The sequence below is a fragment of the Toxotes jaculatrix genome, chromosome 6 (genome assembly GCF_017976425.1).
Source record: "Toxotes jaculatrix isolate fToxJac2 chromosome 6, fToxJac2.pri, whole genome shotgun sequence".
NCBI classification, from domain to species: Eukaryota; Metazoa; Chordata; class Actinopteri; family Toxotidae; genus Toxotes; species Toxotes jaculatrix.
The window spans coordinates 23,110,097-23,135,914 of NC_054399.1; the positions used below are offsets into that span (position 1 = coordinate 23,110,097).

A 25,818-nucleotide genomic window follows, 5' to 3' on the forward strand; every position below is an offset into this window, starting at 1 on the left:
CAACAGTTTTCTTCAGAATAAAAACATAAACCACTCTCTCTGAGGAACTTAAGGTTTTTTTGTGTAATGAAAGGTAGTGTTAGTAATGCTGCTGATGACAACATTTTGGAAATCAAGATGACAAACAGCAATGAAAGCAAAGGTTTGTGACCTGTGGGCAGAGTGAGAGGCTAAATGAGAGCATATTTCCTGCTGCTGAGGCACCAAGAAAAAGAATCTCTGTCATTACCGAGTTGCAGGAAACTGTGAGGCATCCTGTTTATTTATGTTTTTAATACACTTCACCGTTAACTGGGCTCAGGCTTTCAGGGGACAGGGATGAGTACAGCATATTTAACGGTAGCACAGTGTGTGCAAAAGTATAGACTAAACATTAGAGGACCATGAATGGATCCCCGGGGAGCACCACATACAGTCAACCTTCATTAAACACACTCAAATTCAGGGGTTCCTTGCAGACATTCCACTTAAGGTCTTCATCTGGGATTAAATTAGGACTTTGAATATGGCTGCAGGAGCATGTGATCATGTAAGGAACTTCTCCTTAATTTTTTGGACCGCAAAAACAACAACAAGTTTTTGGAAACTGCAGTTTTATACCTACATAAAAATATAATGACAACAAAGAAGATATGATGAGTTTCAGAGTAACAGAAATTACTACATACTTTGGATGATCAGGTGCAACTGATAAATAAAGGAATGGGGACACTTTCTATATCAAAACATCAAATATTCTTTTTCATTTTTGCCATAGGAATGTGTGAGCTGCTTTTTCAGTAAACACACATGTAGGACTTGCTTTAATCATTTGTATTTATTCACCTGAACCAGTTGCAATTAATATACAATATATATGAAAAAGGCTCGGCCCTAAGTAGCTATTCGAGTGCAATTTTTCCAACTTTGAATAATATTGCATACATTTAGTCCCAAAAACATCAGTCAGGATGCTGATAAATTCAAAACAGCATTTTCATATCCAAGAGCAACAAATCACTTCCTGAGGTGAAACTCAAATATCAAATATTCGAAATTCCAGAGAACAGAAACAAATTTTGCTGACATATATAAAGTAACTGATCCAGTCACCGTCCTAAAGTCTAGTTTAGTCAGAAAACATTAAGCTACAATACTGAGCTTATTTAGCAAATTAACAACAATTATATTTACAGTAGTTCTGTGCAGTGGCATTCATTAGATGCCACACTAAAGTCATTACCGCGCTGCTTCTTTGGTGGATTTTTTTTTGTCTGAAATAATTATTCACTCTTATTATAAAAATTGTAAATAAAAAGTTTAAAGACAATTATCAAACACTAACAGAAAACATTTTTTATCTCTGCCAACACATCCTGCATGTCTGTGACTGTCAATTGTCTTGTCTCTAGATTATAGTGCAAAATTACCTAAGCTATGTTGTTGTACTTTTTCTTCCTACAATACTAAACAAGTGAAAAAAAACAATATTCTTCTGAATTATGCAAGCCTGATCAACCTTCCCGGAACCGACACAGAAAATTATATAAATCTCCACGTTTTAATTGTTGATGTGTGCACTTCCACACATTCATAAAAGAAAAACAAACCAATCAAGTGAAAGGATATTGCTGAAAGGACAATGAGTAAGCTGAGGGGGGTTTCCAGCGTGGTGAAGTGCCCCCTCAGCGATAGAGACACATGCTGGTGCTCTGATACAGATACATGTAGGCATCGCAGAAGAGGCGCTTGGCCACACCCTTCATGTCTCGAGGCACCTGACTGGCCAGCTCGGCGGGAGACATTTCCAGGTACATGCCGACCTCGGGGCAGGCATGTACCTCAGGGATGTTGAAGCCATCTCTTTCTCCTGAACACAACAAACAACTGAGCCAGAGAGTATCTGTATAAATGATGCATGTGATGAAACCATGCATAAAAACAGACTGCTCACCTTGTCTGTCCGCCATGCTGTCAAAGAAGATCCAGTCCTCACTCTTTGGTCCGTGTTTGATGAAGGACACGTAGTGGCTCGTCTCGATGCAGAGCACAGCGAACAGCTCCAGTTTGTCTCTGCTCAGGGTGTGAGGTGTGCTGCGACCCAGGTAACCTTTGGGGATGTCCAGAGCAGTTGGCTGATGGGACTGACGCTGCGGATGAGAGTGCACCTGAAAAGAGAGACAAACAATAAGAGCTATAGCTTTTCTAAATAGATATTTGTTTGTTTCTTCCCTGTATTCTAGCTCTTAATAATAGCCAGAGCTGGTGAAGTGAGGTGGATTGTATCATATTGAAAATTAACAGACAAAATCACACAGGTGTCGAGACGATGACACAAACCTGAGATAAGCATGTCTTACAGAAGACTTTGAATCCCGTCTGGCTGAACACGGGATCTTTAAAACAGTCGGTGCACTGTTTCTCAGCCAGGCCTCCACAGAGTACGCACTGCTGAGGACCTGAAATGCACACACATACCACAAGTTGTCTTCACTTGTGTTTTTGTGTGTCAGTCTGTGTGCACCATGTGTATGTGTCTGTTTACCTTCAGAGAGGAGGTCAGTGATGTCCAGCTCCAGAGAGGGAATGATTTTTTCAAACATCTTGAATTTCTTTCCAAAGCGAGGCATCTGGAGGATGAGGCAGGAGGGCACCTGCAGTGATACGACAACAAAATGAGAACAATAAACACTGCACAGACAGAAAACACAAAAAAATAAACTGGTTCCAACAATAATATATTTCAAAGTGTTTGTTCTTTACCGCTTCAAAAATGCAAAGTGTTTGGTGCTTAATAGGTATTTAAAGGAAAAGGAATTCATGGTAACTGGATTCATAGATCACCTTTATCTGGAGATGGGAAAGTGCCTCAAAAACCACACATTGAAATGAAATGACATGAAAATTATTATACACAGCAGCATTTGTTATTTAATTTACTTTTAGTTCAGCCCATAAAAAAATAATTTGCATACATATGAAAAGTTAGTGGAGATACATGTCACTGCTCATCATGGTGTGAGAGACTATTTGCAAGAATGACATGAAAGTGGTGCATCAGTAAAAGTGCAGTATATGAGGAGTGTAGCTGAAATCCAGGGGGGTCTCACCTCTGCCAGTTTGAGTCCTGCACTGTGGAAGGAATGTTCTAGCAGCTGCTGGACTGTAGGCAGCACCAGGCTGTGGTTCTGGTCAAGGAAGATCTGATAGCAGTAGCTCTCCTGCACTTTGCCACCAGCTGAACTAAATGGCAGAGGACAAGTAGTTCATGAGGACAAGTAGTTCATGACCGTTCCATAATGGAGCCGTAACAGCTCATTATACTCTTACGGCTTTACAGTGGGAAGTTAGTATGTAAGTATTCAGTGGTGTTGTAAGCCTACAGTTTGAGTAGAGGGTCCAGGGCGAGAATATGCTGCATGATGACAATAAGGAACTCCTCTGGGTCTACAAGGCAACAGTCACATCAACAGTCACTTTAAACCAAAAAAAAAAAACAAATCATGTGTTTGTTTCCAGCAGCTCTGCATGTCACACTAACCCTTCTCCTCCGTGGTGAAGGAGCGACTGTAACCGTGTTTCTGCAGCTGCTGCCGGAGCTTCATGATGTGCCGACCTTCCACAAAGCCTTTACTGCAAGGAGTACAGACAACATAACGTGTAGTGTTTTTATAAAATAAATAAATAAATAAAATAATGTTTTGGAAAATCCATAAAATCACCTGCGGAGGGGGTTGACAATGTCATGAAGCAGTGTTCTCTGGATGGGGGCATCTTGAGGTGCTGTTGATTTAAACAGCATAGAGTCCAGCACAGAGGAGCAGGAAAACAAACTGAACACACACACAAATGAAACAGAGGTTTGACATGAAACACCACAACATTACAGCAAAACAAAAAGCTAATGCTTCACTTGGTTATCTACAATGAAAGCTGCCGGTTTTGATTCTATAAAAAAATGAAACCAGCTTGAGAAAGGTGATGAAGTGCAGTACACAATCCTGTACCCTGGGATTGTGTTCAAAGCATGTCCATTCAGCTTTTTAAAATTTGGAATTGACGGCCAAAAAAAAACTTGCCTTTGTGAGCTGTAGTTAGAAACTGTAATTCAGAGGATTAAAAGGCAAATACAGCCTCAGTAACATGGGTGATGTGAATATGATTAACAGCTGCCTGGGACGTAGGAAATTATTCCAAAAACCACTGACACAAGAAAATGCTCTACAATCAGGTAATTTACCTGTGATTCATAGAGTTAATGGGATTAAACCTGCTAAATTTCAGCGTAGACCTTAAAACACTCTCTTTGAAAATTGAATCGAAGGCAACTGGACATATGTTTGTCTGGGAAGACGTTTCGCCTCTTATCCAAGGGGCTTCATCAGTTCATACGCATCGGTCTATCTAGTCCGCACTAGTCTGACGTCAGAGTCAGACTAGTGCGGACTAGTGCGGACTAGTGCGGACTAGTCAGACTAGTGCGGACTAGATAGACCGATGCGTATGAACTGATGAAGCCCCTTGGATAAGAGGCGAAACGTCTTCCCAGACAAACATATGTCCAGTTGCCTTCGATTCAATTTTCAAAGAGAGAACTATGACCTGGATGAATGAGAACATTCACAGACACCTTAAAACACATATTTATCATTATGTGTTCATCATCCTGACCTGAAGAGGGCAGCATCCATGTAGCAAGAGTTGCAGTGGCCTTGGATCCCCTTCATCCGTCCAGTCAGAATCTGCTTCACCTGCTCAGTGCTGATGGGAGGAACAGTCTCCAGCTTCCCTGCACCGTGCTCAGTCTCTCTCTCTGTTGTAACACACACACAAACACACACATAAATTATTATGTATGTAAACACGTCAAAGCAATAACACATTACACAACAGGCAGGTCCAGCTGGTGATAATTTCTGATGCAGTGTTGCCTCCAGCTGCTGGACCAGCTGGTAAATGCAGCATTCAGCTTTATGTGAGATACTATTTTGTGTAATTTATATATGTAGCAAAGCATTCAAAATACAATATATAAATGTAAATTTTTCTTTTTTTACTAACATCTCACTCCTATTGTTTTTTTTAATAAGGATTGGAAAAAGGGTAAATGCTTTACCAGAAACTGCCTTTATTTTCTATTGCAGGATTGTTAATTTCTTCATTTTTTAAAAAAATATATCCTCCACATAAGTGGACAGTAAACAATGCAAAAGACTTCTCCAAATTATCTGTCACTCTGCTGCCATCAGGACCACTGTGTCCACAAGAGGGCACTGAGTGTTCCCACAGTTAAAACTGTCTATTAGAACAAATAATCCAGAACAAAAGGAGGGAAGTTAGACGTCAGATGATCAATCCTGTTCTAACCTGTGTCTTCCTCTTCTGGCATCTTCTCATTGTGATTGGCTGATATGCTCTGAAAGCGTGAGTCGGGGCGGCAGGAGCTCAGCTTCACAAACAGAGCTCTCTTTGGAGGACAGCTAAAGTAACGCACATTTTTAAAGGTCCCATCACTCACTCCCCTTTCTTCATCCTGCAGACAGAAATACAGACTGATGTGACTGATGGATGAAACAAAATCTTGTTGTACTGTACAACTCGTGTTCTGCAATGACGATAAAGATTATTCTAATTCTGAAACTGAATCCAAGGTTAAGGTTAAGGTTAGGTTGTCTAAACCTAACCAGTATTCCTAAAACTTCTAAATGAGTTCCATGACATTTGAATTAAAAAATGTGGCCTGGCAGCTAGTTTTGAAGCTGCACAGTAACATAACTCAGTATAAAGATTACCAGCTCTAGTCCAGCCATGATGTTCCCTTGATCAGTCAAAGTGCCGATCCAGCGGATGATTCCATACGAATTGCCTGCAGCCAAGGTCACCTCTACCACAGAGTTCAGACTCAGACCCATGTACAGATCTTCACTGTGTTCCACTGGCGGTGTATCAAAGTTCATGCTCTCCGGCTCTATAGTGAGGAATATATTTGGGTCTGTTTTATCACTAATATGAGAAATAGCCTCACACTTCATCATGTAAACAGTTGCTCAAACCTGCAGGTACCACTCCCTTCGCGACACACTCTAGTGGAACCATAACTTCCCCTCCTGTGTTTACGTGCTCATCTGTGTCCTAGAAACACCAACAGAGAAAAGTTATAAATGTTGTGTCAAAGGAAGTGGCAAATTTGTTTTAAATCTGAAGGTTTTGTTTTATCAGAGAGCTCATGGATGTGCAGGAGCATACAAAGTGTGATAGCATGGTGTCCGATGGCCAAACAAGCTTACAGTATGTGTAGATATGAAAAATAAAAAACAAACAGCAGCTTGAAAGATCATTATAATCAAATTCACAGAAGAGGCTGTTCTGACAATGACAGGATGGTTGCTAATTTCATTAACTTCTATTCTAAGACATTTTTAATGTTATTCACAATAGAAAATAAAAAAAAATCAGGTAAATTTTATCAATTCAAATCTAAGACAACTGGTCACATTAAAGGAATTAGTCAGCATATCTGGTTCAGTTTATTCACCAGAGGAGCAGCACACCATGGAAACATTATCTGAAAGAGCAAGCACTGCATTTTATTATTAGTGTAGATAAACTAAAAAACTGAAATATTACTTACTGTTAAGATCTGAACAAAACGTTTTCCGTCCTTTTCCTGCGCACCCACCACCAATCCATGGCAACATTTATCACTGGTGAAGTAAGTGACACTGTCCCCTAAGCACAGCTCCTCTCCTTGTAGCTGTGGAGAGGGTGACAAGGAACTGGGAACCAAAGGCCTGACTGTGGAGAATGGGGCAAAAATGCCACAATCTTCTGAACAGGTGAAGAGGAATTCATACTTGTACATCCCATCGGTATTCCCCTTGCCCCTGTCTGCTCCCTGGAGGTGGAGAGAAGCATAGTCCCTGTCAGTTTCTCTCAGTTCCATTCTACTAGAAATTGAATCTGTACATTTTATTGTTAAAGATGAAAAGGCATATACCTAAAGTCTTTTTTTTTATCTCTAGTGATACTAGTCATGCAGATACTTATGGCTCCATTTATTGCCTGAATAATACCGAATTTTTTTGAGGCTGATACTGATTTAAAAATTTTAGAGTGTAAAAAAAAAACCCTTATGTTTAAAAAAAAAAAAAGCATTGACCAATACGTACTTGTTAAAATATTAAGACATAAACAAGTGTTGTGAGCACATTGTGTACTAAGTGGGACATTTTCAATTTGAAAAGTAAACTATTCATTACCGTTCATTTTCCTAAATCACTGCATTTACAACATATATTTTGCAAAGCTGCACTGCTGTTTATTTTTACATATGTATCTGATAATCTGCAATAAACTACCGCACAGCAATACAGCAGCCAGACCAACTGAGTTTCATTTTCTGACCCTCTGAGGTATCTGTCTCTCAGATTCTGCCTCCACACTCACACCATAAAATGGAGGTGAATGGAAATTTCTTTGTAGCTCTCATAGATCTGAAAAATGTGGTGTTTTGCAGCCCAAATTAATGCAGTATTGTCTGGGTGTTCTGTAAAATTAACATATGTAAAAAGGAGTCCCAATGAAAATTGTTCATGGCCTCTGGAATACACGTTATTACTTATAGAGGTAGTTTGTGTGTAAAAAAACAGAAAGCAAAAACATGCAATCGGAGAAAGTCTGGACATGTAGTTCACAGCACAGAAAAAAATAGATGCTTTTTCAAGCATAATTGAAGGTGCAAAACACCATATTAAACTAAATGTTTTTAATTCTGTGAACACCACAAACACAATTCCATCCCCCTCCATAAAGTTGGAAATATAAATCTCAGAGAAGCATATTTAAAGCGAAATGGAGCCAAAATAACTGCATATGCATGGGCAGATAAAAGTAAGGGAAAGATACAAAATATTTTTTTTGTTTTTTGTCTTGAACTAACACTTCACAGTCCTGACCTGCAGCTCAATCCCAAAGAATGTTCCCGGTGCAGGATTTGAAGCAGATGGTTTTGTCAGGCTTCCAATGTAGCGGATGGTGCCTCTCAACTCCTGTCCTCTTTCCTCTACGGTAACTAAAGTGCCGATAGTGAGTCCTAGTGCTGTTCGGAGAGCAGTTCCCTCTTTGAACCACTTCAGCCTGTCTGCGTCCTCAGGCAGGGCTATCAGCAGCTTGGCTTCCTCTGCACTCAGCTGCTTCATGCAACTCAAGTTTATCGTATAATCTAATACATTATGTGAGCCCAAGGGGATGACTGGCAACTTTGAAGCAGGGCTGTGTCTTCTGTAGGTGGATTCACGGATGTAACATATGCTGCCAGAACTGATGTGTCTAAAATATTCTGGCTTTTCTGTTACGATGAAGTAAAGGTTGTTGTCTGTTGATGTCATGTTGCTGAGTGCCAGGAGATGTAGCAGGTTACTGTACAGAAACACACACACACACACAGTATGTATACACAGGTGTTAATATAACAACAATACGCCTTTCACTAGATTATTTTGCTGGCGACGTTAATGAACACTGTTCAACATCAAACTGAAATCACAGGTAACACTAAACAACTTCAGTGTGGGTTAGCTAAGATTTTTTTATTCCTTACTTTCTCAAACAATCATTTTTTTCCTTTTTAACAAACTTAGCCTTAGTTTACGTTACCTTCACTTATTCAGCGACTTTAAAGTTTGCTTTCTGTTTATTCCTCGGCTCCTCTTGATTTATGTCCAACCAGTAAGTTTCACTTCCCCTTTCATTTCATTTCAGAGCGGCGTCATTTGTCGTTTCACTCCCCTCCGCTCAGAGTTTCACTTCGCAGCTAAGTTCGTACAAGTTTGTAACCCAGTTAAACAACCATGTTTTTGTCCGACAGAGCTCATTAATGTTTTGACCGAATAGTTTCAGCCGTTCTCAAATCACTTGACAGGCTTCAGCAAGTCGTGCTATATGAAAGGAGTAAAGTAGACCCTCCGTGTGGTCTTACAGGCAACCTCCGGCTTTACCGGATTAGTACTTAAACTTTATTCTGTTGAAAAGCAGGCGTAGTCACATGGTGCTGAGTTTAAATCTGGTTATATAGCACGTACACTTTGAACTAGTGGTTCGCTGTTTTCTACCTTTGCATCTTCGTTCTGTAACAGCTGAAACCAGAGCTGTCTTTAAATCTTTGTTACAAAGTCTCGAGTCCTTCGTTCCAGTCATGCAAGAACTTCCACATGGTTTGGATTGTGTCACAAGCATTAAACAGCTGTCCCATTGTATCCACATTTGTGCTGCATGGGTGATTAAAATGTAGGCGCTTTGGATTATCTGCATCAAATTTAAAACATTTAAATCTCGTTCTGATGAATTCGCGTGAAGGCTAAATTTTATTAACACTTAAAATGCATTTCCTTACGTTTAGGAGGATGTGGGAATTTTAGGAATTTTATTCTAAATGGCAGTATTTTTTTTTTTAATTAGGTGCCCTCCTCATTAAATTAGCGTATATCGTATTTATCAAATATTGAATTAAAAAAATGTATTATTGCACCTTTTGTGTGTACCACAATCGTCTCCGTAAGGAAAGTCCACCCTGTAAGACAAAAGCGCGGGCATATTTCACCCAAGGATTTAATACTTAGGGTAACTCCGCTGCGTATGCTGTACTCTGATTGGACAGTACAAAAATCGTCATCCGCAAGCGCCTGTCTAAGTCCCTGTTTGATGAGAGTTCAGGCGTCAACATGGAGGAGAAAGAAGCACTGAAGAGGCAAATTGAACTTCTTCAGAGTAGGTCTTGGTTCGTAAATGTCGACAGTTGTATGAGTAGCAAGCCGTTGAGTGCGGCCCGCCCTGTCTGGCGTTTACAAACGAACGTTAACCGTTAGCTTTTCCTCCGTCTTCAAACCAACCGTTAACGTTACTCACCCGTCTAAAAATAGACATACCATCATAACATAGGATATCATTTGTAGAGGCAGCTAGCTAATATACCTGTGTCTAATTTCTGTTAGAAGCGGGTAACTGGTTATTTATACAGCAAACGGTTAGCTGCCAGTAAACGGTTGATCGTTTTCAAGTTTTTTCATATCATGTCATATGCGTTACTTTTCTCTGATTCTGATTCTTTTATATATCATTGATCAGATTGTCGATGACAGTGATGCTGAATGTCCTTGCTTCTAACATCTCACTCAGCAACTTTCATTTACATTTGATGTGACAACGTTAAATCTAATGTTTCTCAGTGAACAGACCCATTAAAATGCTTTACGTTTTCCTATTATTGTTTATCAATGTGCAAGTGAGTAACAACTAATTCACACCCATTTTAAACTCCCAGATCTCATCAACAAGCACAAGAGTGTCCATGGTGACGCACCATTTACAAGAGCTGAGCAGAGGCATCTAGACGCTCCAATCTCTGCGAGAGGCAGAGGCCACAGCACAACTGTCGTCCATCCTCACAGCTCCAGAGGGACGCTGTATGCTCCTCACACCCATGAAAGTTGGAGGAAAACGTACTCACTGAGAAACAAGAACCCTCAGTCCTCATTTGGACATCACTCAGCTTCTGCCTCCTCGTCCTCTGTGGATCAGTCTAGTTCCCAACCTGTATCTCACAGCATCTCACTGCCCAGCCACAGCAGAGGGGAGGAAAGTGTTAGAACCAAAACTGCTGCTTTATCATCAGGGACTGCTCAACAGAAGAAAGAGGGACATGTCAGCAGGATCACAGGGATTAGGGAAGGTACAGCAAAGGGACCATCCACAGACGTTCTTCATAAAAGAGGTGAAGGGCCAGCGGTGTCTCAGCACCAAGATGGAAAAGGAGGTTCAATCTCAACAGGCACTGGCTTTCAGCAGAAGGCTGACAGTAGGTACGTTGTACTTCCAAGAAAGATAGACAGTGGTTCTTCAGAAGTGCCTTCTTCAGTCAAGACCAAGACCTCAGCCAGTTTGCAGAGCACCTCTAAAGTACAGATCAAACCTTCCCTGACCAGCAAAACAAGCACTGTGACTAAACAGACTCCAGCAATTCCTACGACTGGTAATGCCACATTACATCTCTCTGCGCTGTCTAAGGAAGCAAAACAACCTTCCCTCCAATCTCAGAGCAGCCAGGCCCAAGTCAATCAGTCTTTTTTGAAAAAATCCAAGTTCACTTGGGTAAAGAGCCAGAGTGTGGGAGGTGTTGAGTCCAGACAAGGTAGCTCCATTTCTTTACAAACAGCAAAAACTGTGACTGTTGCCCCAACGTCAGTTTCAAAAGCTGAAGTAGCCAGTGGGAGCTCCCCCTCCTTCACAATAAGTAAGAGAACCCCTGCTAAGAAGTTACCCCGAAAGCTTAGCCCAGTCACTGTCGCACCCAAGACCTCCAAATACAAATGGGTCTCCTCCTCTGCTGGAGCCCAAGCCAAGATGTCTCGAAAACCACTGTCGCCCAAAACCCTGAGTCTTGCTCAGAGAGCTCTAGAGAAGGGAGAGACCACCAAGAAACTCAGATCACCCTCCACTCCCTCTGCTAAAATAAAAAAGGCAGCCAGTTCTTCACTCAGTAGCCGTTATCGCTGGAAAGCTGGGGGCCAGAATACCACTGGAGTGGCAACAGCAGGGGTAGCAGTGGCTCGTCGTAGGTCTGCCTTCCACTGGACTTCAGAAAAAAGCAACAAAGGAGTGAAAGGAGTTGTTTCCCCATCTCTACCTCAACGTGTCTCCTTCCCATCCTCCTCCCCTGCTGGGTACAAACTCCGCAGCAGGATGAAAATCATTAGGAAGTCTGCTAACAGGTATATGATGGAAACATGCACATGATCAAATTTACTTTCTTCGAGGTTTCTTTCTGTAATTATGTTATTTTAGCAGAACTTTCGTTTGCCAGAAGGTGGCAGCAAAGTATGGCCTTACATATTTATGTTTCCTTGTTCATGTTGACTGTTACATTACTGTACATTATTTGCATTGATTTTTCTTGTCATAATTTGGTTAATAATAACCTCTAGTGTCTTGCTGATCACACTGTACTCTTTTTGCCCTCTGCACTGGGACCACAGTGGAGGCGGGTCAGAGAAGGGGAGCAGCCCGTCAGCAGTAAAGTACTCCCCACGGGGCCGAACATACACCTCAACTAGGACTCCCATGGGAGTTAAGAGGACACCCTCCAGGGAGCTTGTGTCTTTTGGCAGACACAAGTTGAGGCGGCTCTCCCCCACCCTGTCAAGGACAAGTAAGGAACACACACTAGAAACTATAGCACAAGATTATTGCTGTTTAGATCTGTTCTGCTCAGTTTCATTAAGGCCAGTTGTTATACACAGCTTTTCTGTCTTAAGTTTTCCGTCGCCAACCAAAAACTTTTGCAGGTCTGAACTTTCTGTGATTTTCTGCATTGTCAAAACGCTTAAACTTTTGTATGTTGTTATTTACATCTCCTCCAAAGCTCACCAAACCTGATTCTCACATCCACTTTGGTTTATCTGTTTGTTGTCCCTTAAAAACAAAAGAAAACACATGTCCTTGCTTGCAACATCTCACTCAGCATCCCTCCTCTTATATTCTTCTGCGGCCTCAGTTTGTTGTATCAACTTATTCTGCCATCATGGGGTTTTCGGGTCGAGCACATCAGTCTTCTGAGCAAAATGCTTGTCCTGATCGTGTGTTAATTTCAGATTCTTAATAATATCCACTCAGAGAATCTCCAGTTTAAGTTTTCACCACTGTTCCTCTGCGTTTCTGTTGCTTTCTTTCATCCTGATTTTAGTGATTTGCTTTGCTTTTTTTCATATCTCTCTTCAGTGGCTGTGTCAGTTCTACATGAGCTGTGCTCTAGTGTTCTCTGACTGCAGTTAACTACATGCTTTCTTATGTAGTTTGGGTTTTACTCTTACTTCTGTTGTTTGCTATTTTTGCGGTTAAAACAAAAAAAATATTTTTACTTTTGTGGGAAATGGAGAAAAAAAAGGGAAATCATGTAGTAAGTGTTCTGACAGAGGTAAGAAGTGTTTTCAGTTCCATTCTTACTCAATTTCAAGATTTTTCAGTTAGTAGCTTCTGCGCTGCCTTTGTGTGTTGCATTTTAAGACAGTTGTGTAAAGTGACAGCACATTCAAAAAGCAATTTAGTGTCCTGACTCCTCTGAGTATAATTTACTTTTGGACAAATCCTCTAAGTAATTGGCCCGTCAGCTGTAACTGACAGTAACTATTACGAAGGTCTCCAGTAGAGGGCAGCAGCTCACACCCATGTCTTCCTTGTAGGGGCTTTGTGTTGCTGGCTGTCACAGGAGAGGAGTACACACGGGCTATAAGAGGAGGGGGGAGGTTAATTGATTGCCCAATTCAACCGTGATGGCGAACAAGTGCCGATAGCGGGTAATTTGCAGAGGTGGAGGCAGGCAGCGACACTGCTATCAAGCCCTGGCACCGCTCTCCCTCCAGTAGATAAAAAGGAGCTAATGCATAATTATCCTTTTGCAAATTGGATTGTTTTAACGAACTGTAGAATATAGGCCTAACCTGATGGAAAGCAATCATTGTTTTTACAGCCCCCCCTCCCTCTCTCTCCCTCTCACTCCCCCTCCCCCCTGCACTTGCCCCTCCAACCCTCCGGTCATTCTGTGTGTACCCTACACGCCTCATGCCCATCTTGGTGTAATCTCCCATACTCAATGGAGTCAGAAGACATTAGAAAAGCCATCACTATTAACATTAGGGTTTATTCGTCCCCATGGCTCTGCGTCTATCAGTCCGCTTCTCTTTTTCTGATTCTTTAACTTTCAGCATCCTTTCTTACACCTCCTACATCCTTTTCCTTTTCCCTTCCTCTTCATCATTCCTCCATGCTTTTTTATGTTTTGTGGAGAACCTGAACGGCCTACTGCAGGAACACTTGCATCTTTAATTAAAGATGTGGATTCAGAATCAGGGACACAGGCAAGGTGGAGCAGGGGTGAGAGCAGAGGAAGATGGAGTGAGGAAAGCTGCTTGTAGCCGTCTGTGCCTCTGATAAGAGCTGCTAATAAAGAGCAAATTGAATTACTAATGATGGGAAGGAGAGTCCCTATAGATGAGCCCGTTAAAAACCAACCTTACGACCACTCACACATGCATGATAATACACTCGCAAACAATGTTTCTTAATTTCCTCCCCAATGAGCAGCTTCAGCCTCCCCACTTCACGTTAGAGGGTGAGCGCTTTCTGAGGTGCTCGGTTATCTGCGGTTTAATTTAAAGAGGGCATAAACCTAAGTAAGCAGTTAAAGCTGTAATGAATCAAGAGGTGTGTGTATGTATATATCTATATATATATATATATATATATGTATGTGTGTGTGTGTGTGTGTGTGTGTGCTTGCATGCGCTTGGAGACAGCCATGTAGCCCAGATAATCTAATAAAGCAGATAAATGTCAGGAACGGACAGAACACAGAGAGGAAGAGTGCTGAGCCGAGCGGCTTCAGGCCCCATGTGACAGGCTTCTGGAGCGTTTTAGGTCTCTATCTCACTCTGCTTTCTTTCCTCCCTCACCATCTCTCATCCAGTCTCGCTCAGTCGTTTTCCTCTCTGTAGCCGTCTTCACTGCTCTGCTAATATTCCCTGTGACTTTTTTTTAAGCCCAGCACTATATATCACTTTGCAGACTGCAGACATTTTCTGTATCATCTCATTTTAGGTCTGAACTGTACCATAAACTCAGTTAAGCAGACTTTCTGAATTGAAACTTTCTAAAAATACAGTGTGCGGAGCTAATGTTTAATTAACAACAACAAATCAGCACACAAAACATCTGTTTTTACAAGATAATGAAACATCACAGTGTGTAAAGTAATAAATCTTGGGATTAAGCACATTACAGAATAATTAGGATCTAGGGCTGCAACCGTTCTTCCCACTATTGATTGTTTTTTCAATTCCTTGGTCTATAAAATATCAGGAAGTGGTGAAAACTGATTTTTACATTTTTTTTTCAAATCTCAGGGTGATGTCTGTAGATGTCCTATTTTTTTTTTAGTTTCAGTTCAAAACCCAAAGATTCAGTTTACTGTCACATAAGAGAAAGAGAAGCAGCCAATCCTCACATCCAATAAATTGTAATTAAGAAATGATTGGTATTGTTGCTCTGACAATGAAGATCAGTCATTTATCCAAAAAGCTGCAGATTAATTTTCTGTTGAGCAGCTGATTGATTAGTTGTCCACTCGTTTCAGCTCGACGCTGACTGATAACTGCACGTTTTCAAAAGACACTTGAATAGGAAAAAGGTAGTACATTGGAGATTTATGAGAAACACTCTACAGTCCACTGGACTGAGGCATTAGAGTGGGCACCATATACAGGGCTATATTGTATGTTACCTTGAGGTAATGTTTTACAGCATGTGTTAAAGTATTTATTTATAGGGAGAGTTTATGGAAATGTTATTATTTTTACAACTTGGGTCTGTTATTTTTCTTGTTTTTCTCATATTTCTACCAGTATATAACATTTTACTCACCGCTGTCAGTGCAGAGATCTGGCTTTGCAACATGTAGCTTTAGGCAGCCGGAGAGATTTGTCCAGAAAAGCTCGATATTTTAGGAAATACACTCATTTGCTTTCTTGCTGACTCCAGGTTGATACTGGTCCATCCATGACTGTGCAATCAAATATTTCTATCAGTCAAATATAAGTGCAAATTCCAGTGAGAGTACTTAACTGTACTGTAAACTTAATAGTGTAATTTAACTTTAACCTTGCAACTGTCCAGACAGGGAATAAAATGATTGCTGCTGTGATACCTTTCTGGAGTTGTAAAGTCCTGTCTTATGGTGTTTAAACCTGTGGTCTTGTACTCTATTTTCAGTCTGAACAACGCTCTCTTATTTCTCTAAATTAGCAGTTGGACTTTGATGTGTACGTTACTTACACCCCAGTTGTACTTCTGTTTGTGTAAATCATAAAATGGCCAATCGCACAGACTGGGGTCAGATTGTTGACCTGTTTGTGTGTTGTAGCAGGAGTGGCTCTCTGATGGTGGCAGTGCTGCCACCTTTGCTCTCTCAGCATCAGCTTACCAACATGCTGCCCCCCTCCACCCGCCAACACCACGGATCCCATTACTACCACAAAAGAATCCTCCCTCCTCACCCCCCCCCCCCTGTCAGGGATCCTGTTACTGCTCCTACAGTGATCCCATTTATTTCACCCATAAATCACATGTGCTGCTTTGCATCGAGGCCCTGCTCTCACTGACATTTTCCATGTTCTCTAGTGGTATGTATGTACACCCTACTGTATGCACAGACATATGCACACACAGATGGAATACTCTTAATGATCATAGGCTGTACTGTGCAGTGTAATCATTTGAGAAGCTCAGAGCCATTTTTATCGAAGTGAATCAAACTTCCTCATGAAGTGAATCAGCAAATATGCCTTCAGTGATTAATGTAAAACATGGCGACTCTTAATGTTGTTTAGAGCCAGTCTTAGTCATTTGATTGGTTTATGAAATTCAGGCAAGATGAGCGCATGACAGTATTAAACATGAAAGGAAGTTTGTGGTGCAGTGTTGCATTATTCAAAGAGATGCGTCTGCCATTTAGCCCACCCTCATTGATTTAAATGGTGTGGACAAAATAATAGGGACACCTGCCAACATAACGCAACGCAGTTCAACAACGCCACAGACTACATCCTCCAAAAATGATCGTGCAGTGGAATCATCGCCTCTTTAACACAGTTTCAACACAGTCTGAAAATTGAAACCCTTGTGGAGGAGGATTTATTGCAGGACTGTTGAATTAAACTGCATTCGTTTTAGCTAGGTGGACCTAATAATGTGACAAGTGAGTATACGATAACTTCACAGTTGTATATTGGGAGTTATGTCTGTCTTGTCTCGGTCTTCTCTCAGTCTCAGTTACAAGACTGGTAATCTGATTCTTGGAGTATTATCAGTCTCTTAGTTTATCATTTATATGCTTTGAGTTTTGAAACCCTACTCATTTGTTTGTTTGTGCTGGTGGGTGAAAACCGTGTATCTCCTTGTCAGCCATGTTCTTTTTGGCTTAACAACATTATATTTGATGATGTTAGCTTTGAAAAAGTTTTTGTACGCCCAAGTAGTCCATGAATTTTGCTCTCAGTGGTTATATGATAACACAATAAATATTGCAGCCAATACATTTTTCATGCATTGCAACATGTGCAACTGCACTCTAAAGCCCTGTCTGTCCTTTTGTGACTTCAGCTTGGCACGACACACGTTTGTTTATTTTTGTTTGTTTATTTGCATCACTCTCTGGTTCACACTTGCTCCAGTTTCTCCCACTTTTCCTTCACACTGTGGCCACTTGTCCTGCGCTCTCCTCTCACTGACTCATGCTCCCACATTTACACACACACACACACAGAGGGAGCTTATAGAGGACACTGACTCACTGGTTGTTTGTTTGGACCTCAGAGCACACAGCTAGTGTTGCTATGTGCATACTGGAAGTGTCACTCAATATCCTATGTATTTGTATGATGATCTTTCTCCGAACTTTTTATTGGTCAAATGATTTTAATAGTTTGTTTGTGTGTGAGTGTGTGTGCGTGTGTGTGTGTTTTTTAGTGTGTATCATTGTCCCATCAGCTGCTTTTCTACATACCGTTCTCTAAATGCCATTCCCCAGTGCTCCCATAGTATTATCAGTTGGATGACACGCACACATTTGCACCATGTGGACCTTAACTTAATGCAAACACACACACACTCTCATACTCTGGCATTCTGCTCATTCCTCTGCACTTTCTCAGGCTCTCTGTGTCAAACAGGTGGACCTCTGTCTTCTCTTTCCGTCTGTCTGTCTCTAACTATGGCTTTCTGTCTCTTCCTTTCTCTTTATATCTGTCACCATTTGTCTTGCTCACACACATGCTCTACAAGACGTGTGCCTACACACATGCAAACAAATCATGCATCCAGATCTGCTACATTGCTGTAATGATTTAAGTAGAGACTGCTGTTGCCATTGCAAACGAGAGGTACAAAAATATTTTAGTTTTCCTTTGTATATTTTAGTATTTAGGATGAAAAAGTAGCTTGAGCCTCCACATGCATTTATCTTTGTGCCTATATATAAACAGTATGCCTATTCGGTTGCATGAATGATTCAGTTTCTCGTGTAAGATGGTGTCTTGTGCAGGACTGGCTCAGTATAGCTCTCTGGCACGGTGCACAGTAACATTTGGCATTTTGATTAACCCCAGGACCCAGGGGGCCGTGCATGCTAGCGACCAGACCCCTGTACCTACAGTATGTCGACATGAGTAACTCCTCCCCATCCGTGTTGTAAGACCTCTCCTCCTTCCTCAGACTCTCATCAAACTGTCAACTGGCCATAATTAAACTTCTGACTCATTTGAGATCAACATGCAGAGTGACCTCTCTGGTCTTCCTGAGGACACACAGCGAGTAGTGAACACTTGTAATGCTTCACTAAACCTGGTCAAATGACTGGTCAAGTTATGTGAGTGAATGAGTTTCAAATTACTCAACAGAGTTTATGTATTTTCCTTAAGTAATATTAATTTCACGCAGGATGTTCGAACAGTCTTTTATTCATATTACTTGATCAGTGTGTTTTTATTTGAACCCAAAATCTGCTTTCACACTTCAACTTTTCTAGACATTACCCATAGGAGCTGCATGTGAGAACGCAGACACGCAAATCGGTTGAACTTGACATTAAAGGGACTTTACCCTGCCTGCTCTCTAGTTCAAAGTCTTGTTAATGTCTGATTTAGCTGGAAGTTGTCCGCAGCAAGCGAGTGAGTGTGTTGTATGTTTCTATCTGGCCTCCTGCACGCTCTGCCCAGGTGCCACGCCTCACCTAAACCAACAGAGTATTCCTAGTAGGTGTGAACATGTCTCACACGGGCATTCTCTGGTTGTGCGGTGCATATGTGAAAGGGCAACTCAGGGAAGGAGAATATCTGGACCTGGCTCTCTGGACATTGTGCAGAGTTCAGATGTGAAAACGGCCTAAGATGAGCTCAGAGTGCTGTGTGTTGTCGTGAGGGGGTGTTTTTATGCAGAGTATCTGCGATGAGGGATGAGCAGCATGTGTTGAAATGTGCAATCAATACTATTGAGTCCTGAAACTTTAGCCTGAGATGACTGTGACTCCTTCCCAGTTAAGGAGGTAAATGTTTTCTTGGTATCCAGAGGAGTGGCCCATGTGCCAGGCTGCCTGAATAAATCAGAAACCTAACTGGATGCAGGCAGAGCCCTACTAATTATCTGAGAACACATGGCAGGCAATGCAAGTGCCATTTATTGGTAAATGGCTTGGCTGTGGTAGGAAGTGTTGCCATAGGAGTATGAATCCTGATGATAATCTAATATTCCAGTATTTAACTATGAACGTGCCAGATTCCCTATGACATTCTCTTCTGCCCACAGATTGTGGTGTCAGATTTATTCTGTTCAAGTAATGTTTGCTGAAACTCTGTTTCTACAACTTTATTTATGAGTGTGTTTCAGTCCAGTGGGGTTTTGGTCTTGTTGTGTTACATAAAGCTCGTCTGTTCTGGTAACAGGGAGGGGAAAGTCAGGGGCTGTTAGGAGCTGCTCCATAAATCTTCACCTTTTGTCAGCTGGAGAGCACGCTGGTATAGCTGCCCAGACCCTCACCCTGCTGTACCTCCGACCCTATGACAGTAACCCTATCCCCCCCAGCTCTCCTCCATATGTCTGCACACACTGACGTGTTACCATAATAATCATTGGGGGTTTGGCGTTTACGTGGGAAGACGAGCAAAGAGTCTGAGGAGCGCTCGGCATGTTAATAATGTCCCACACACACAGGCACGGACACATGGTAGAACAGGGATTGTGTGACTGATTGGGGGTGGTTGGTCACTGGTTGGTCATTATGGCCAGAGCAGGGTTATCTGGGCACTGGGCATGGCTGTTGACGTTGGGGATGGTTTATGACTTCAGGGTCTTGTTGGGAATTTCTCAGAAGTTTATAAATTGCACTGTACAATACAATAATACATAATGCAACAGTCTTTTTAAGGGGTTGACTCTGGGATCCCTGTATTAACTTTGCAGAGCCAGAGTTGCACTGTGGATCAATCTAAAACACTGGGCGCTTCCAGTTGTTAGGGTCCAGACGATTGCTAGGTGTAGTTTTTGTATAGACAGTTTCAGTCTATCTAATCAGGGTAGAAAGAAGATGATGTGTTGGGTGCACAAGCAACGTGCAAGATGCTTCAAAACTCTTGGAAGCATTCAGACCTAAGGTATCTATCATTGTAGGCTTCAAACATCACAGTGTACCTCGTTATGAATGATGTGCTGATAGTTTTGCAGTGAGTGTTGATGCTTTCAAAAGGCATTTATATGGGAGGATCTTCGGAGAAAGAATCATTAGTAGTAGATAGAGTAGAATTTTCACTGCATCAGGGCTCTAAAGCCAGCAGGGATCTTCTGCAGAGGTCACTGACCACTCATGTGTACAGCATACAGGTTCATTTCTGTACTTTCCATCTTTTTTTCTCTACACTATCCCTCTTTCAGGTCTTCCATCTGCAGTCACATTTTGTAATTGCTCACCCACACTTTCACTCTTTCTCCACTTCCTCCCTGTCCAGAGGAATTAGCCGTATTTCCCTAATTGATGACTTGGCTGCAAGTCCGAGTAGGTTGGTGGAGCCAAGTAGGGGCCAAGACCCGTATTCCGTGAATTCTGTGTGGTCATGTGAACTGATCATCCCTTCTAGCTCAGGACTCAGGTTTTATGATCGTAAGCTCTTATCTTTTTAATCTCTGTCTTGCTGTCTGTCTCCATCTTTCTGTCCCACTTTCGATATTATGCCCCCCCCCCCAAGCTCACCTGCTCCTCCTGGCTCTCCAACTAAATCCCAGAGCCAGGCTTCAGGTTGAGACAGCAAGCTGAGGAGAAACCTGACCCCTTATCTTCATGACGTTTTTTTTTCTAAGCCTTTCCAACTTTCCATTTCAGTCATACCAGCCTGGACACCCGAACCCCCCCAAGTCTATTCTGGTCTTGTTGAGTTATTCAGTGACCCCCTACTATCTCCTCCACTGGCCCTTACTACTCTTTTCCCATCCATCTAAGTACCTCCTTTCCTCTCTTGGTCACCACTCGTCCCCCCTTTCCTTTTTCTCCTTTGCGTCTTTGTCCCTCCCATGGGGAAAGTTAAGTTTTGTCCACTCTCTCGGGGCCCCACGGGTATTTGACAGTGTGCCTCCAGCCATGATTGGCATGCAAACCTCTAAGCTCAGTGCCCTGACTTTCCCTCACATCCCTGACCTCCCTGCTTGCGGTCAGAGGGTAGGCTTCCTAAGCCCACGGTAGCCTCCCTACAGGTGTCCCCCCAAATAAAGTAATTAGTAATAATGCTAGGTTGGAAACAAATGTGGTACAGATTCTTCAGCAGAGACATGATGGACAGGTGGAAACTGAATTATAGATTGGTCCTGCCAAGCACTTCCTTTTATTCCTCTCGTTATTACAATTCTTGTTTACAATCTGTCTGATCATCTGACTGCTCATGTTTCTGGATGTTGCTGGACTTTGTTTCAAGATATTTGAGACCTTTGTTTCCAGATCTCAGCAATGACTTTGGAGAGTACAATTTAAAAAGGATTGATTTGACGACAAAAACTACAAAAGCAAGTTGCAAAAAAAAAAAAAAGTTGCAATAAAGTGGAAGTATCCTTTAATTTGTCCTTCTTTCTCCATTTCATTAGTCTGTTTCTCCCTCCTCCTCAATCTCATTTAACTCCCCCCCCCAACAGTCAGTCTCCCACCTCCTCACCCTCCTCCCATCATCACACCACTCGTACCCTTGATGTTTTCATGTGCCCCTCCCTACTCCCCTCCTGTTCCGCATGATCGCGATGTTGTTTTGGTATTTAATAATGGATGATTGTTTGTATTAGTCAGTCAGCACGCTATTGTTAAAAGGTTTTAAGATAACTGCTAATTCCAGCAAGGCTGTATTGATTAGCTGCAGTGGGTACGGATTGTTTTATAGCCAGAGAAGAATGCTGCATCCCCCTCCATCATCCCCTTCCCATGCTCCTTCTGTACCCTCTCCCTTGCCTCTCCCTTCGTCAAGGGTCTCTCTCTCTCTGGTTGAATAATTAATGCTTAACCTATTTAATTAGTGAGATTTGCTCTGAACAGAAGCAGAGTAATTGAGTCCTCAACTCTGGTGTTCTCTGTGGCTGTGTGTGTATCCGTCGCACATGCAGATATTGCAGCATTAAGTCACTTCCCCCTGCACTCCCAGTTAAAACAGCTCGTATGATTTACAGTAGCCCTGTGGCTTCGATGGGACTGTCTGTGAGTTGGCATTAGCAGTTCTGGCATTTGTTGTGGCGGAGGTGTAACCGTTTTGATATGGCAACTCTGGCGCTGGACGCTGTGGTTGTTTTGAGCAGCAGTCACGTCAGCAGGCTTGTCATGGAGTGCAAAGCGGAGTTCAGACTGTGAGCTGTGATATTAATAACCGGTAACACAGGCCAAAACAATGATGAAGGATTTGTTGATCATCTTTGGTGTTGTAATTGAAGCTCAACACTTTGGCCCTGCATTCTGATCTGACGCTAAATGTTCCAGGAATCACGGTGCTCTGTTGGGAAGTTTGGCTGTTGTGAATGTGAGACACTGAAAATGTGACAGTGACAGTTTGAGACACCAATTTTCAATTCAGCACAGCATTATCTAAATTGTTCCCTATGTTAACAACCCTTTTAATAACCACTTTTAACTGAAGCAAATGACTCTGCAGACGCCAAAATCAGTCATAGTTCAGAAAATGTTATTCTCAAATAAATGTGGAAATTCAATGTTTGCATTGTTGTAGAGTTTTTGATCAGTAAGTTATTAAGTTTATAAAATGTGAGAAAATGGTGAAAAATTCTCCATCTTCCAATTAGTTGTTGTCCAGTAGACGTGAAGCAGCATGTCTTCACAACTTTGAAACTGGAAACACATCATTCTAAATTACTTAAAAATTAAATTCAAGTCCTGTTGATTGTTGGTTTCAGCTTTTTTGATCCCCTAAAATCAACGGATTTTTCCAGGGTGACATAGCTGAGCAGAAGTAAAAATTAACTTTAGTAAATTTAATAATTTGATGATGTCTTGATGATTAGTTGGTCTGTTCCTAATTTAAAGCCTGGCTGATTATCAGCAGTGTTTAGAGTCTGCTGGCAGTGATAAAGATTTGACTGTTGTCCCACACTGGCCCACGGTAGAGACGGCACTGATTGGTCAGAGAATTCCATCATGTCCTCTTGGCCTGGTAGTGACTTGGCAGAAAAACCCAGAATGGGGGGTCAGTACTATTTATACTCACCTGTGAGTGGGTCAGGGTGTACGGCCAGATTCAGGACATGCACACACACACACGTTGACACACTCACACTCTTTTAAAAACACACCTGCACATGTACGCTTGTGTGCATGTGAACCATCAGATCCTCCTTCTGCATTCCTGCCAGTGATCTGCAGAGGGGGCTCTGCACATGTTCCCTGCTGGCTCAGCAGCCTGAGCAACTGGTGGACTCCTGCCACCCCCCCACCCCCTTCCCCTTTTCAGAACAGGGCTACTAATCTATCACTTTAACACAAAACTAAGACCGAGGTTTCTTTGGCTCTCATAGATGCGCATATTTCCTGAGATGTGCATTTGTGTCAGCATTTAAGACCACTGGCAACCCTGTCAACTTTTTTCAGCATTCAGTATCAAAACGTTGTGAGGCTAATGTTTACACTCATTAGAACAACAAAGGCAAACAATGTGGAAGCTTGTTTTGATATAGGAGCATCTCAAAAGCAAGCATAATATACATACCAGGGACAGAATAACATTTAGCAACAATTCCAACATTACAGAAACATAAGGTTTTAACAATAGTGATAAAAGCTCACTATGAGAGCCAGCACACATAAAAACATCGAATATTGCATATAGCAAACAAAGGAAAGCAACACACAAGACAGAATGTGCAAGTACTGATGCATGTAGAAGCTTGACAGTATTACTTATCATATGTATAACTGGCACATTTAAAAAAATAATAAATGGACAAATCAAGATGAAAATATGATCTAGTATCAACTAAAGTCATCATAAACATGTTAGGGAGCAGCACTCACTGTGATCACAGGCTTTTCATTAAAGTTTATTAAAGTCACACAGTGGTGCTGAGAGATGACGCAGTAGCTGGTGGTTCTGTTGTTTTTATACTGCTGTACTTCTGTGGGTGAATCATTTTATTTGTGGGTGTGTTGCTCCAGGTAAACTGGTTGATTCACTGAAGGGGGGATGTTGAGTTGCAGTGTGTTAAAGGTTGACCTTAACCGGAGTATGACAAATAGCCAGGTCGCATCACAAATGCAAACATACAGGAATATTCTTACATGGGATACCTGCATCTTCACTGGTGTCCAGGGTTCTCACTTGCAGTCTAAAATACTTGCACACTTGCCCTTTTTTTTTTTTTTTTTCAATTAACACTTGCGTGAGGTATTGCATGCAAACACAGTCATTCTTATTTCCATCTCCGAAACTGAATGAAAACTGAAAGTGTCCTCCTCTGCTTGGTGGGCCACACAGTGCTGTGTGTCTGTGGAGGAGAGCAGAGAGTGACTGTGAGAGAGAGTACAGTATTGATCCGGGGCAGTTCATTTTCTGCTGTCCCTGGTGAGTTGCTCTGGGGGAAATAGCTAGTTTGTCTCCTGTCATTGTAGCTTCAGAGTTAAAGAGGAGTTAAAAAAAAAAAAAAGAGAGAGAGAGAGAGAGGTGGGGGAAGAAAGCCACTTGTCTAACAAGAGCATCATGACCACAAAGACTTCCTCAGTCTCAGAGAAACATCAGGATCCAACTGGCCTCAGTTGGGTCTGAAATGTTATGTTTATGCATAGGATTTAAATGCTGTCCCCTGGAGACATGTTTGTGTATTTGCACATGCACTTGTGTATTTACATGTGGGGCAAATACAGTATTGTGTGGGCTTTCCTGAAGGAGGCAATATTGATCACTTGCCGTTTACTGTCCCCTGCTCCCTTGTGAATTTCTCTGTGGGAAGTGGTTAATTTGTCTCCTGTCCAGGGGGCTTCTGTGTGTGTGTGTGTGTGTGTGTGTGTGTGTGTGTGTGTGTGTGTGTGTGTGTGTGTGTGTGTGTACGTGTGTATGCCTGTAGTGTGTGGTTAATTTGTGTCCTGTCTTTGGGGGGCTTAGCTGTTAAATACCTCACTCTGTCTCTGTGGCGACACACACTGATATCATTGATCGTCTTGTTCGATGACAGTAATGCCGGACTGATTGGCAAATAGCCGTCATTAACCAAGCTCTAATGTAATCCAGAGTGTTCTGGTGAAAGTGAGGAAAACCACAAGTTAATGTTTTTTTTTTCTCTTTTGTAATTAATCATGTTTGGCGTTTTATTTTTATATTCCCAGTGTTAACCTGTCCACCATCAGACACAACGCAGAGTGGACGCGTTTACAGCCATATTCCTCCTTTTTTCTGTCCTGGTCTAAACATCGACATCTTAAAAACTATAGACAAGGATAAACATAAAACAGCAAAAAAAAACAACACACAAGTACACATAACATCATGGTCACCTCATAATACGTCCATAGTAAATCCCATAGAAACACAACACAAAGCATATTTACAATGATAAACTAACAGCTACAAGTCCGTCGATCTAAAAATACAAAAGTAATTAAGCAGGAATTATGTAGTTTGTTTTGAACCAAACTCATCTGCAAATCCTTTGTTTTTCACACTAAAATGAAGAAATGTCTTTGAAAGATGAGGGTGGATTCATAGGAGATATCCTGGT

The 25,818-nt window shown here is 41.7% G+C and overlaps 2 protein-coding genes across 2 annotated transcripts in view; one reads left to right on the forward strand and one right to left on the reverse strand.

Annotated features, from left to right (window-relative positions):
• Positions 1-798: 798 nt before the first annotated feature.
• Positions 799-8,928, reverse strand: cyldl (cylindromatosis (turban tumor syndrome), like). The gene is made up of 15 exons (XM_041040827.1): positions 8,635-8,928; positions 7,935-8,397; positions 6,611-6,874; positions 6,033-6,111; positions 5,772-5,947; positions 5,347-5,512; positions 4,651-4,792; positions 3,702-3,812; positions 3,521-3,612; positions 3,363-3,426; positions 3,090-3,222; positions 2,525-2,633; positions 2,320-2,438; positions 1,934-2,147; positions 799-1,849 (listed from the first exon to the last, which is right to left on the reverse strand). Exons 2-15 carry the CDS (start codon positions 8,364-8,366, stop codon positions 1,665-1,667), a joined length of 2,286 nt encoding a protein of 761 aa, XP_040896761.1. The 5' UTR covers positions 8,367-8,397; positions 8,635-8,928; the 3' UTR covers positions 799-1,664.
• A 757-nt stretch (positions 8,929-9,685) lies between these two features.
• zc3h3 (zinc finger CCCH-type containing 3) overlaps positions 9,686-25,818 on the forward strand; it is a 48,428-nt gene continuing 32,295 nt past the window's right edge. The window contains exons 1-3 of the mRNA XM_041041110.1: positions 9,686-9,744; positions 10,298-11,744; positions 12,009-12,181. Of these exons, the coding sequence (XP_040897044.1) occupies positions 9,699-9,744; positions 10,298-11,744; positions 12,009-12,181 (1,666 nt within the window). The 5' untranslated portion in view covers positions 9,686-9,698. The remainder of the gene's footprint in view (positions 9,745-10,297; positions 11,745-12,008; positions 12,182-25,818) is intronic.